This window comes from Geotrypetes seraphini, chromosome 19 (assembly GCF_902459505.1).
Source record: "Geotrypetes seraphini chromosome 19, aGeoSer1.1, whole genome shotgun sequence".
Lineage (NCBI taxonomy): Eukaryota > Metazoa > Chordata > Amphibia > Gymnophiona > Dermophiidae > Geotrypetes > Geotrypetes seraphini.
Window position 1 is genome coordinate 38,127,604 of NC_047102.1, and position 14,933 is coordinate 38,142,536.

The window sequence follows — 14,933 nt, forward strand, 5'->3', positions numbered from 1 at the left end:
GCTTAGCGGGAACACTGATACCATCCCTTTTTTTTTCACTTTTGTTGCCCTTCTCTGTACCTTTTCTAATTCCACTATATCTTTTTTGTGATATGGTGACCATTGGAGCAAAGTGGGCCAGCACTTTATATCTGTGGACATTGCACCAATTTTCAAAAAGCAAGAATGTGCATAATTGCATTTCAAAAAATGGCAGTACTTTATAAGCAAAATAAACATCAAATAAAATGAAAACTATTAAAAACAAAACCTAACAATATATTTTTTCCGGGCACATCCCTAGTCCCCTTCAGACAGGTACCTGCTGATTTGAGAAAGAGGTCTACCATGAATAGTCAGAGAAGCTAAGCTGCCTGTTGCTTCAAAAGTGGTTTAAGGCATAGGCAGCGGAACACTTTTTTGTTTGGGGGGCCTCTCTCAACAGCTCCCAATTCCCCCACCTACCTTCCTCAGTTGCTGTAATTTTAAATTTTCCAGCAGCCGCCACTCAGCGACAGTGAGCCCCGAAAATCTTCATTCTGCAGTGACACTGCGTGGCAGCTGTCCAAAGATTTAAAATTACATCGGCCAGGAGGAAGTGGGTGGGGGAGTAAAGCCATAACTGACCACCAATTTTTGAGGAGGCCATGGCCCCTGTGGCCTCCCCCGTTCCGACACCTAAGGTTTGAAGCATATTGGTAGAGCAGTGGCAGTCAATGGATATTGCTGACGCCATTACTGTACCTGGTCTGTTGGTAATTGGATGAGTTATTCTCCAGAACGATCAGTGTGGTGCTCAAGAAACAGAAATAAAAAGATCATTTTGTGAATGGATCTCAGCATGATACTGACTGCCAGACAAATTAGATTACGCTCTCTCTGTTACTTGAAATGACAATAAATGCAAATTCTAAGGCCAGGAGATAGAAATTGAGTCTACCCTATTTTATATTTCCAGGGAAGTCGAGGAGAGCTGCTTCTATCACTGTGCTACAACCCATCTGCAAATTCAATCATCGTGAATATTATTAAAGCACGGAATCTTAAAGCAATGGACATCGGAGGAACATCAGGTACTGAAACATAACTTGGTATGGCAAAAAGTCAACCACATACTCCATAACTCAGAATACAATGGCGGGAGTTTTGATCGCCTTCTTAGCCATCCACTATAGCTGTTTAAGGAGGGAGACTAGGGGACTGATTCTATAAACAATGCCTAATGGTACCTAACTCCTAGGCGCCATTCAGCGCACTTGTCAATCAACTGCTAGGCACCATTTAAAGAAACACACCTACTGGGTTTTCCTGGCCTAATGTAACAGCACCTGAGTCATACCACACCTATTCTCCACCCTATAACCATGCCCAGTTTTCAGGTAAGCATCGTTAGGGACCAGTAAGCGCCTCAACTTAGGTGTCAGTAGGAACCACGCTGAATTTCATGTACAACTTCAATTAAAGTTAAATGAATGTTTTTTAATTGATATTTAATGGAATTTCAATTAAAATGCCAATTAAAATCAATAAACAAATTTGGAGTTGCATGTGGAATTTGGCTAGACTCCCCCTAGGCACTGCAGATGTATGCGCCTAATCTAGGCTCTGTTTATCAAATCTGGCCCTAGGAATCCTTCAGGAACAATCACTTACAGCTTCTATATATCTTTCATCTGCAACCTGATCACATCTAGGAATTTTATTTATTTATTTATCTGAATCGATTTTCTGCCTTATCATATAACACTCAAAGCTGATTATAATTCACAAAACTGATAATTCCAAGTTTCCAAGTCTCCAAATTTATTTAGTTCTTGATTACGAGCATAAGAGTTGCCATACTAGGACAGAACGAAGGTTATCAGGCCCAGTATCCTGTTTCCAGCAATGTCCAATCCAGGTCACAAGTATCTGGCAAGATCCCAAAAAAGTAAAACATATTTTATGCTGGCCAAGGAAAAAAACTACCAGACACAAAAGTGTAGTTTAAACATTCAAGGCCTTGGAAGGTTTTTGGCATCCTATTAACTGGTAGGGCAACATCCAAAAAGTCTCACCCAAATACAAGCAACTGGTAATTTTATTGGGATTATGACATCATCAATTAATTCATTATTAAACATGTGTAGTTGGTACATCTTCCAATTAGATTACAATTGCTTCACTAGGATCCAATTACAAACTGCATACTTCAGCAATGTTCTATTAGTTCTATTCAAGTCACATGGTTTCTGGTTCATCATACTTCATTAGTAATTTTCCTTAGCAACAATAATGACTTAAATTATCACATGCTATTGAATCACAAGACATCGAGGGATCTCAAGGTAAACAGCTAAGTTTTGCTTCCCAAGCATTTGCCAAGGGAACAGTGTAAAATATGTTAGCTCTTAGGTCAGTGTGACCCCCTAACCTATGCTTTCTGTTATTTATAAGTTAGAAACATAGAAACATAGAAAAATGACGGCAGAAAAGGGCCAAAGCCCATCAAGTCTGCCCACTCCAGTGACCCTTCCCCCATGAGTTTGCTCACCAACCTCCTGCCCTTACCTCATTAGAGATCCCACATGAATATCCCATTTATTTTTGAAATCTGCCACGCTGTTGGCCTCAATCACCTGCCGTGGGAGTTCATTCCAATGATCGACCACCCTCTCAGTGAAGAAATACTTTCTGGAGTCCCCATGAAATTTCCCTCCCCTGATTTTCAGCGGATGCCCTCTGGTGGACGAAGGTCCCATAAGACGAAATATATCCTCTTCCACCTCGATATGACCCGTGATATATTTAAATGTCTCAATCATGTCCCCTCTCTCTCTTCGTTCTTGTTTTTATGATTTTTAGCTACAGTTAACTGTTATGTTATGATTATCACACACTTTTCCAACATTAAACCAAAATAAAATACTTTCTCTCGGCTTCACTGGTAACAGAAAAATATGTACTCTGTGTGCTGTGCAAATCTCTGAAGCATTTCTATCATTCAGCTTCATCTTTTTATATATACATATTAGTGTCTTTTCAGGTTCCCAGGCAAGGAGTGTCTCTTACATATGGGATTATGAGCCCCCCTTAAAGCCTGCTTAATATATTTATCGCCATCAACCTCCCCCTCTGATTCCAGAAACGAATCATGTATTTGCATCTTCGTGTGTCAATCCTATTCAGGTGGGGTACAGTACTCTATATCATCAACCCTACAACATCTAACTACATTTGTATGGGTAAAATAGTTCCTTATTTCAAACATCCTATCCACATAAACATTATTCATATACTTTTGTACATTTAAATATACTTTATGGCTTCATCCTGTCATGAGCTTACTGCAACTAAAGAATAAGTTAATAAAACTCTTCACTTCAAGCTAGACTGTTTCCATGCCCTCCTAAGCAGTGATTAGTGCAATCATGGCTACTCCAGATATTACAGGTCATGCTCACAGGTCGAAATGTTGAAGTCTGGGTGACCAGATATCTTATGCTCTCATGTTCAGCATTGTGCTCTCCAATCCAGAAATCTCCCCCTCTGGATCAGAAAAGTGGTTGGCTTTTAGTCATGAGGCAGGATCTGTTGAAACAGTCATGGCCCCCATTTCTTATCAGCCAATGATATCTTCATTTTTTCTTCACTTCACTCCAGCTGGGCAGCAAAAAGGGCATGGGAAGAGTTCCGTGAAGTGAGTAAAAGACAGGGTACAGTTCAAGATACAAAACAGGATGAAAAGACATACAGGCTTGTCATTACACTTACTTAGTAATCCACATAAACCAGTACTTCATAAGTCCATAGAAAAGATTAAAACTCTACAAGTCCATAGTTGCAAGAAAACCAAAACAAAACAAGCTGTAATGCATTGAGGTCCAGTCTCCTAAATTTCATTCTGCCATTGTAGGCCAGTGATCCTGGTGGCAACAGTCAAATCAGTTCTTTTGTGGTAGTCAATAAAGGAAAGGTCCTGGTGTGTTATTCTGATCCATGTTAGACCACAGGACTCAGCTATGGACATTCTTTGCCAGGATTCAGGCACTTATTAAGTCTCTTTCTCTGTAGCTTGGTCTTCTCTGTGTAGGGAAACTCATCCCTACTCTGGATACACTAAAAATGGAAGTCCTCAACAAATGTTAAAAAGATGATTCTTCAAAAGTGCAAAAGAGTACTGAATATCACTTAGTGGAAAAACTTAGATGTGATTTTCAGTACTCTGCTTCTGCAGATGAAGTTCAACGTTGAGAAATGTAAAGTACTACATGTGGGTAACAGAAACCCAAGGTGCAGCTATACGATGGGAGGGATATTATTAAATGAGAGTACCCAAGAAAGGGACTTGGGGGTAATGGTGGACATGACAATGAAGCCGACGGCACAGTGCGCAGCGGCCGCTAAGAAGGCGAATAGAATGCTAGGCATAATCAAGAAGGGTATTACAACCAGAACAAAAGAAGTTATCCTGCCGTTGCATCGGGCGATGGTGCGTCCTCATCTGGAGTACTGCGTCCAATATTGGTCGCCGTACCTTAAGAAGGATATGGCGTTACTCGAGAGGGTTCAGAGAAGAGCGACACGTCTAATAAAAGGGATAGAAAACCTTTCATACGCTGAGAGATTAGAAAAACTGGGACTCTTTTCCCTGGAGAAGAGAAGACTTAGAGGGGATATGATAGAGACTTATAAGATCATGAAGGGCATAGAGAGAGTGGAGAGGGACAGATTCTTCAAACTTTCGAATAATAAAAGAACAAGAGGGCACTCGGAAAAGTTGAAAAGGGACAGATTCAGAACGAATGCTAGGAAGTTCTTCTTTACCCAACGTGTGGTGGACACCTGGAATGCGCTTCCAGAGGACGTAATAGGGCAGAGTACGGTACTGGGGTTCAAGAAAGGATTGGACAATTTCCTGTTGGAAAAGGGGATAGAGGGGTATAGATAGAGGATTACAGTTCAGGTCCTGGACCTGATGGGCCACCGCGTGTGCGGACTGCTGGGCACGATGGACCTCTGGTCTGACCCAGCGGAGGCACTGCTTATGTTCTTATGTTATGTTATGTTAAGGCTGTGTCCTTTCTTAGTTCTCTATATCTGAAAGTTTCTAAAGGCCTCTATTCCTAAAGGCACATCTTATCTGTGTCTGACTGTGTATAAGATATTTGTAGCTCTAAACAGTGTGTTATTTAGAAGTAAAAAAAAAAAGTCGATTGAACTTGATTCTTGCCATCCAGTTTGTTTGTCTCCATTGCTGTCTTCTTGTGTTGGACCTTGTCCTTGAGCTACCCATATGCGTAACTGTTAGCATATCTCCTTGTCCGCCCTTCTTTCAGTGACTGTGAGCAATGACAGATTTGCATCTTATTTTTAAACTTTCAAACCTAGCAATGCACTTTTAAGGGCAAAGGAGTTACACATTAGACTGCAAACTACCATGTTATCAGTAAACAACCAAATTAAGTGACTTTCAGAAATGTTTTCTTTGCATTGTGTACAGACCACATAATTATCACCTGTGGGCGGCACTTAAGCAAGACATCTGCTGATTATTAGCAGAAAGTGAAGCATGCCTGAAAAGTCCTCTGGAATCAAAGGCAATGATATAAGCGAGACATATCCTGCAGCAGTAATAGTTCTATGCTTTATTCAATTCCTAGATCCTTATGTAAAAGTATGGCTGATGTATAAAGACAAAAGAGTGGAGAAAAAGAAGACAGTAGTCATGAAGCGCTGCTTAAATCCCATCTTCAATGAGTCCTTCATCTTTGACATTCCAACTGAAAAGCTGAGAGAGACCACCATCATCATTACTGTCATGGACAAGGACAAGCTCAGCCGAAACGATGTTATTGGGAAGGTAGGAGTACACAAAAGAGCTTGACCCTGACCCGTCTGCCATCTTCAGTGGAAGTCTGCCCTGCACTGGTCTTTTCTCTCAACTTCTGGAGTCTCTTTTAAGCTGAGCAGGAGTCCTCCACCTTCATTCCTGCCAGTAGGGGATGCTGTTTCACGGTCATATTTTCAATAGTGAGGAACAGGCAAGCTCTACAGGTCTCCAGGGAGCCTGCATGTTTCTAGCAAATAAAAACACAATGTTGTAGCACCAACCCCCTACTGGTAGCAATGCGGTTGGAGGACACCCATTCAGTTTAGAGGGAATAATGCTAAGCACCACTCCTGCCATCATGAGGTCATTTAAGTTCTGATTTGATTTCATCCTCTTTCCAAATAGGGATGCTCTGTGTTTCTCGCACATTTTTCAATGCAGTCACTGTTTCTAGCTCCACAACGTCCACGGAAGGGCATTCCAGGCCTCTACCACCCTTTCTATAAGAAAGTACTTCCTGATATTACTCCTAAGTCTACCATAATTCATGTCCTCTAGTTCTACCATTTTCCCATCTCTGGAAAAGATTTGTTTGTATTTAAATGTCTCTATCATATTTCCCCAATCCTTCCTTTCCTCTAGGGCAGGGGAGTCAAAGTCCCTCCTGGAGGGCCGCAATCCAGTCAGGATTTCCCCAATGAATATGCATGAGATCTATTAGCATACAATGAAAGCAGTGCATGCAAATAGATCTCATGCATATTCATTGGGGAAATCCTGAAAACCCGACTGGATTGCGGCCCTCCAGGAAGGACTTTAACACCCCTTCTCTAGGGTCCACATTTTCAGAGAAGGAGAACCCTTGAGCCTGCAGGATTAGCAATCCTATTAGTTGATTAAAGCATCAAGGATGTGGATAAATTAGATACGCTAGAAAAGCTATTGAGGGCTTCATAAATAGCTTGATAGTTTAATGTTTTCCATATGTGGGTATATTACCTTTCAATATACATGCAATATATACTCAAGCAGTAGTTCTTAAACCTGTCCTGGGGGACTCCCCAGCCAATCAGATTTTCAAGATATCCTTAATGAATATGAATGAAGCAGATGACAGGAATGCAAATCTGCCTCATGCATATTCATTAGGGATATCTTGAAAACTCGACTGACCCCCACCCCCCCCAACTGTACTAAAGAATGCTGGCTGTGCCCAGCAGTACAATTTCAATAAACCGTGTTGCATTAAATTTTTCTGTTTGAAACAAACTTGTATAGATAGAGCCTTGTCAAGGCAAACTTTAGTGCCTGGATCATTGGCAGAGGGGCTTTAGAATGGGAAGGACCCTCATAAATTCCTGATTTAAGGAGCACTGTCCGAGAGGAGGACTCCTCAGATGTCTTAGATATTTATACATGCACTTGCTCTTCTTTGTAGATCTATTTGTCTTGGAAAAGTGGCCCTGGGGAAGTTAAGCACTGGAAGGATATGATTGCCCATCCCAGGCAAGCTGTAGCACAGTGGCATCAACTGAAGGCCTGAAGAGCAAATGAAGAAGACTCCAACCGTGTCCTGTTCTCTGGGTTTTAAATAACCAAAACTAACGTATTGGCCATTCTGTAACTTTATGCACAAGCGAAGCACCAGAACTACTCTGATGGACCGTTTTGAAGCTAGTTTTCAGCTTTAGAATTCTATGGATCAGATGCCTTCAGATTCGAGGATGGCATCTGTGCAGCTGGGCCCATCAGTACAGTGCCATTCAATTCATTTTATTACAAGATTCCGCCGGGCCAAGTTCTGTTTTCATCTTTCCTTTGACATGTTTAAAAAAAAAAAAAAATTGGCACAACTGGAAAATTCCTTTTAGTGGGGTAAAAGGCATGAGAGTTGCTTCTTCAGCACAATGCTCTCTGGCTCTGCAGGGCAGGAGGAGATATGGAAAGGAGCAGCAGCGCAGCTGAAGAGACCGTAGGCATCCTCCAGTTCTTCCAGTGACAGGCAGTGGAGAAGACCTACCACTGGCTGCTGTTGTCTCTGGGGGGAGAAAAGGTCTCCAGTACAGACAGTTGTTTGTAGTCTTGCACTGGTGCAGATGTAGAAGACAGAACTTCTAGAGAAATGTTTTTATTTTTCAAAAAGCAGTAATAAGAATACTATAGATAATATGTTTATAAAAAACCAAACCTTCATTCTGGGTGACATTTTAGTGAAGAGATGGAGGTAGGGTTCAAGATCTGGGTCAACAGATTGTCCGTGTGTGTATGTGTGTGTTTAATGTTTAATGTGTGCGTAACTGGCCAAGCCTGGGTGAATGAATGTCTCTTCACATCTGGCTTACTCTTCTATCTCTCCATGGACTGTCGGGTACAGCTGCCCATTCTTGTACAGTCATCTATTGTAAGAAAAGGTTTTTTTGTGTTCTTTTTTTTATCTAAAAAGAAACGGCATTTTCTAGATGTAGTGGAGAGCTTATGTCACAATAGAGATGGGTAGCAAAAGTAGTTTCTTGTTTTCTACCATAATGTAGCTACAGAGAAAACAATTGGTGACCCATCAGTATTTGACTGATTGACCCCACTGGCAGCCAACGGATTGAAATCCCTACGACAAAGCAGTTATTAATCCCATCTGGTATTCTGAATCAGCAGCTTTTAGGAAGTAGTGAGGATAGTCAGGAGCTATTTTCACAAAAATAAACCTTTGAAAATGCCTATCGTTATCTAGCAAGCTTGGTTAAACAATAAAGAGCTCCCCAGGTGATCCTGCAGGGATATGAATGTGGAATCAGGATGCTTCTGTTAGAATCTGTCCAGACATAGTACAAGCATGGCTTCCATCCTTCCCACCGCAGGAGAAACATGGCAGCCTTTACAGTGACTCCAGATAATTTGTGATGGAAATAATCTTCCCACTGCAAATGGATCATTTTTATCAAAACTGGTAGATAGAAGATGGTAATTCTTGGTTAGCAGCCACAAAATTATTTCTAACTTCCACAAGACAGATTAAATTGACTTAAGATGTCCAACAAGCTGTCTACAATGATTTTATTTTTGAGCTTGATAGTTGTACAAAGAGTTACAATTGGAGATTGTACGTCTATTAAAACAAAAATATATTCTCATCAGTTCCTCTAGAGTGAAGTGGATATAAATTTGCTCATAGAACATTATTCTGTATCGCAAACTGTGTGCTGCATGAGATTTCAGGTGTGCCGCAAAACGCCAGCTGACTGCCTACAAGACATGCCTCTGGTGGCGAGAGGCACATCCCGCAGGCAGTCAGCCACCGCCTCTCCTCGCCTCTTCTTTTTCTGTACCCCCCACTGTAGGGCCTCTGCAAATGCGTGGACGTCAATGTCCATGTACTTCTGGGTGCCCTCGAGCTGCGGCCACCAGTTTAGTGAGCGAGACATTGTTCTAATACATTAGCTAATGGTTTTGTTTTTTCCTCTACACCTTCTTTCCAACACCACTCTCTACCCCTTATCCTCATTTGTTCCTGACCTCTTCCAAAATATCATTCCTCTGTCTTCCTAGGCTTCCTACCGAGAGATGAAATTATCAGTGGAGTTATCAGCTTCCCTACAGTATTTGTGATTTTCTTTGGGGAAAAGTGACTCAAGTGTCAGATCTAAAATGTTGAGACAGGCTGAATGTCTTGGGGCCATAAGAAGTTAGAAAAAGTTATGTTTTATTTTTTCTTATAAAAGGATGGGGGGTTGAACTATTGTATTACAAACTGTTTGCTCTAACAGAATTCCTTAAAAACTAATTTTTCCCATCTTTTGCCAGAGATGGTAAACATTTTCTTTTAGATCAGGATAAATTTTGCTAAGGTTCATTCAGACTTTAAATCTCAGATCTTGAGCCTAGCTAGTCATCTGAGCAACCAATGAAAGTCTAGACTAAAGTAGCAAAAAACAAAATCTCATTAATAGCACCACTAACAATCGTTGACTTTTTCAAAGCTGCAGTAGAGGTGTCTACCACGGGGCAGTGAGGTAAATGCTCCGATGCTCAAAGAATTCCTTTGAGGGTGAGCGGTGCCCGAGGCGGGGGGGGCACCCCTTCCCACCTCCTTCCCTCTTTCATTTTCCCAGCGCGAGCAACATTAAGAACTTGATGCCCATGTCATGTCGACTCTCCCTCTGATGTCACTTCCTAGGTGCAGGACCCCGAAGTGATGTCAGAGAGAGCCAATAGCGACGCGGGCAGCAAGTTTGTGATACTGGTCATGCTGGGAAAGTTAAAGAGGTACGAAGGAAGGGGCATGTTGTGGGAGGGGGGTGTCGGGAGGGGGCAGAGAGGAGGACGGGTGCCAGCGCCCCCACCAAGATGGCACCCGGGGAGGACCGCCCCCCTTACTACGCCACTGAGCATCGGCGCATTTACCTCGCTGGCCCGCAGTAGAAACCTCTACCATGGCTTCATATTGTCTCTGGAGTTTGCACCAGTTTTCAAAGTATGACTATGTATGTACTGTACTTCAATTTGAAAACTGACACAGGAAAAAGTACCTGCTGACATTTGCACCTCATTTTTCTGCAGGTACCTTTTTCAACCAAAACACGCTTGCTTTTGAAAATAGAAAAATCGACTGCTTAGTTCAGCCCACACCCTTGAGAATGCCTTTGCTATATCCCAGCAAAGTTCACACAGTGGCCCTCATTCTGTAAACAGTGCCTAACTCCCAGGAGGTGAGGAGCACAATTGTCAGTGGTCCACTAGGGTTTATAGAATCACGCCTAGTGGCATTTTAGCAATCTTTAAGCACCGATAGGCGTTGAAAATTTACGTGTACTCCATTTATGCCAGAGTTTTGGGGAGGGCTAAATGAGTGTGCCTAATTTAGGCACCTACAAGATCCACCTCTAATCACGCCTTTCTGGTAGACACCTCGGAGTAGACCCCCCCCCTACTTCAAAGTGGTAGGCGCCTACCAGCTAATTATTTTCTTTTTTTTTTATTGCTTTATAATGGTGCTTATCAAATAATGGCACCAATTAATCCTCCCTTTTGCTAAGCCGTAATAGAGGTTTCTGCCGTGGACTAGAGTGCTAAATTCCCCCGCGCTCATAGAATTCTTATGCGCATCGGAGCATTTAGCACCTGGGCCATGGTAGAAATCTCTACTGCAGCTTAGTAAAAGAGGGCATAAGTTAGGCGGCAAGATCGGCTAGGACTGATGATCTAGGCGCTTAATTTCAGGCATCATTTATAGAATCGGGGCCAGTGTGCACAATTTTCACTTAATCATATCTGCAGGTAATTGCCTTCTCTATGCCAGCTTTTCTATAGAAATTTTTTTTTTAGATGCTTGTTGCTTGATTTTTGTCTTCCTTGAAAGTGTACACACCGTAGGCAACTAACTTGAAATATTTAATGTCACTAAATCCTACACTCAACTCAAATGTTATACTAGTCCCTCCACATCACTCCGTTCATAACTCAACCCTTCTCAAACAGCTATAATGTATTGTATATTCTCCAATTTCTCACATTGTAAGTTGCCTTGAGCCAGTCTAGGCATAGCGTGACTCAGAAATTCAAGATTAGATTAGATTTGTTTCTCTATTAATACCTTTCAAGTATTTAAACATCTATATCTCTCCCCTGTCCCTCTTCTCCTCTAGAGTATACATATTCTGTCTCTTCTCATACTACGTTTGGTGCAAGCCCCGTATCATTTTTATCACCTTCCTCACACAATCCACACACAAATCCAGATTAGAACAAATTAATCTCAATAATTGTTTATAGTCAATTATTGATTGTTAATTGGTCATTGATGAATTTATCTGCGTGCAGATCTCGGAAATGATGTGATTTGGCGTTCCCTGCATCTACCCTGTATAACTTTCTGTTCAGTAATCTATGATTCTGTATTGTTGGCTGCACTTCAGAACAAAGCATCTGTCAGTTTGATCTCCCTTGGGTTTTGAGGAATAAGGGATGTCTATTTTTATACAAAGCAGAATTCAGAACCAACAAAAAAAAAAAACAACAACAACTCTAAAAAGCAAGGAATGCTGCTAAAGAAATGTGGCAGGGGAGGAATCGGAGCAGACAGGTCACATATTATAGGAAAGTCGTTTGGGGCCAAATTCTACAAACGGAACTCTAGTTAGGCGCCCTAATTGCAGATACCTAAGCAACGCCTGACTAAAATCTGCGTGCAATTAGCTTAAATGGAATGGTAATTGACCGCACCATTTAAGTTAATTTAAGAATTTTTTTTTAAAAAAGAACCAATTAAGAGTTCTGTATGGAACTCAGAGCAGCATCTAGTCAAGGCACCCTCTGACGCCGCCTACCTGAATGGCTTGGTTAGGGGCAGAGAATTGGCACGGTTGACTTAGGTGTTGCTAGGCGTCCGTCAGGCACTGATAAAACATGGCCTAATGCACCGGCGCCTAGCAACTCCTAAGTCCACTTAGGCACTGCTAGGTATGATTCTGTAAGCGGCGCCTAGCGGTTGATGGACAACCGCATAGAGTAGCGCCTACAATGTAGATGTGCGAAGGCTCTTTATATAGAATCTGGCCATAATGAAGACAATGTTCTGTTTAGTTTTCAGGCAGACTAAGGAGAATCCATTTTGTATTTTGTGTCTTCCCAACAGTGGCATAGTAAGGGGGGGCGGTCTCACCCAGGCGCAGTCTTCCTCGGGGTGCTGGCACCCCTCCTCTCCACCCACCCACCCCCGAGCAGCTAGTTCATGGCTGCTCATGCCGATGACAAGGTACGGGGAAGGGGCGTGCATGCGCCGGGGGGGGGGGGGCGGGAGAGGGGCCCCGGGCACCATTCACCCCCACTACACCACTGCTGCCCTACCCTTTAAGGCATCTTGCCTAATTTTGCAGATGACAGAATCATCAGTAACAGTGTAAAAAAGGACTTGGAAAAAAAAATTAAAAGACTAGTCACATGTTTGAAATCTGTGTCTCAATGCAAATGAGTACAGAATTATGCATTTTGTTGCAACAATTCATTGGCCACTTATCAAGTGACAGAAGAAGAACTGGAAACTATCAAACAAGAAAGGCACTTAGGCTTAGTAATATTGGATGACCTAAAGTAACACTGCAGCAACATGCACTGATGTACGAGAAGACGAGGAACAAGAATACACTTCCAAAACTGTGTTCATTTCTTGAGTAAGGGAGGGCAGAAACAATTCAATTAAGGACTATCAACACACAGAGAGACGAATGCAATCCAAAATGTTCTCTCTGAAAGACAGAAGGGATAGTGTGTATGTAATAAAACCATTCAAGCTTCAATAATATACGAGGAGGAGGTGTTGCCCATCTGAATAAAGGAACTTCAAAGACAAAGGGTTATGATATGAAGCTGAAAGGGAAAAGGCTTACAGGAAATGTCTAAAGGGTACTGGATGCCTGGAACAGCCTCCTAGCAGAGAAAGTAGAAACTAAACAGGGGCAGATGGAACAGATACAGCTGACAGCACAGAAATCAATAAGATGATCAAAGAGAAGAAATTAAAAAAAAAAAATACAGATTTATCAAGTTCCCAAGGAGAGAAAGCAAGGTCAAATGGGATGAAATGACTGAAAGACTTTGGTAGGCTCTGGAGAAGTCAGCATGTTCCCAGGCTGTACTTTCCAGATAGAGCAGGGGTCTCCTAACTTTTTTTTTTTTTTTTTTAATTTTATTTAGAAAAACAATTATATATAAAAAAAGATAGTAGGCAATACAAATGACTCCCCCAACCCAAACCAGCAATATGCCAAAAAGAGATCTGAAAGCTATATGCCTATCCCAGGCCCTTTTGAATTCAGACACAATCTCTGTCTCCACCACCTCTCCTGGGAGACTGTTCCACGCATCTACCACCCTTTCTGTAAAAAAAAAGTATTCTATTGTATAAGATGTGCATGTAAGTGTTAGGCACGCACATCCCTCCCAGGTTGAGGTTAAAAGACAAGCTAACCATGTTCCTACAAATGCAAAAGGATCTTGAAATAAATGTACGTTAGCGAGGGCTTGGAGATTTCCAGGACACTAGAATCTTACCTGAAATGTGGAACTTCCTCCCTCTTCTTCCAGCAAATTTCATTCATATGCCAAACTATTCTACATAGGCACAGCTTAAGGTGGGTATGGGGAGACGGTGCTCCCCTCAAATGTTACAGGTGCTAATGCTAATTTGGTCCCGTTTCCCACTGCCAATGTGACTTCCTTACCCTATGCCAGGGGTGTGAAACTCAGGCCTCTGGGCCAAATCTGGCCCGCAGTGTAATTATATTTGGCCCACGAGCGAATACCAACTGTCTACTAGAGCTGGGCCGCCGGTAGGCAGTTTTTGGACCCAATTGGCTCAAATCCCCATTAGGCACATCATCACGTTTGACGTTTTTACAAGTTCCCGCGGCGTTCTCTGGCTCTCTTCACAGTCTCACACTGTGTTGCAGTAGCACTGGACTCTTCTGCAATTGTTTTTTTGGTAAGTATTGATTTTTGTCATCCTTTTTTCTTCTTTTTTTATCCCTGTATACTCTTTTTTGATCATGTTCTAATTTTGGCGTTTTGTTTTCTGGTACTCATTCTTTTCCATATTCCTCTTCGTTTTCTCTGCTTCACGTAATGGTTTTTATTATGATTATATTTTTACACTTTTTCAAACATATGTTGCTAATTCACATGGTATTTTATTTTGTCCCTTTTTGGTTTTAATCCCTTTTATAGTTTTTCCGTTTTAAGTTTGGCTCAGCTATTTTACATCACTCATGAGCTAGGTGTACCTTGCGTCATTGTTTTTTAAACATATTGTCTACAGTTTCCTTTTGGAGTTGTACAATTATTGTTTGGTTTATCTTATTATTTTTTTATTAAAAGTTTGCTTTTATTATCGCTATATCTGATGAGAAGGAAAATTTCCTCAACTGTCGACATATCAAGGTTGGCCCATGACTTTGTCCAAGTCGCCCATTGTGTATTTGAGTTTGACACCCCTGCCCTAGGCCATATGCCCACTCCTCCCCCCTTCCCCCCCCAACACACACACATTCCTTCTCTCTCCATAAACTGTCAGGTATAGCTACCCATCCTTCTACAGTCATCTATTATGAGAAAAGTTTTTTGTGTTATCTAAAAAGAAATTATATTTTCTAGA

The 14,933-nt window shown here is 41.7% G+C and overlaps 2 protein-coding genes across 16 annotated transcripts in view; both read left to right on the forward strand.

Moving 5' to 3' along the window:
• The window catches only part of SYT7 (synaptotagmin 7), a 425,674-nt gene extending 416,755 nt beyond the window's left edge, over positions 1-8,919 (forward strand). For all 15 annotated transcript variants that reach the window (XM_033928077.1, XM_033928080.1, XM_033928082.1 and 12 more), the window contains 3 exons: positions 938-1,052; positions 5,622-5,821; positions 7,230-8,919. In XM_033928077.1, coding sequence (XP_033783968.1) covers positions 938-1,052; positions 5,622-5,821; positions 7,230-7,334 — 420 coding nt within the window. In that variant the 3' untranslated portion in view covers positions 7,335-8,919. The remainder of the gene's footprint in view (positions 1-937; positions 1,053-5,621; positions 5,822-7,229) is intronic.
• LOC117352063 (nitric oxide synthase-interacting protein-like) overlaps positions 1-14,933 on the forward strand; it is a 742,171-nt gene that overhangs the window by 538,032 nt on the left and 189,206 nt on the right. The window lies entirely within an intron of this gene.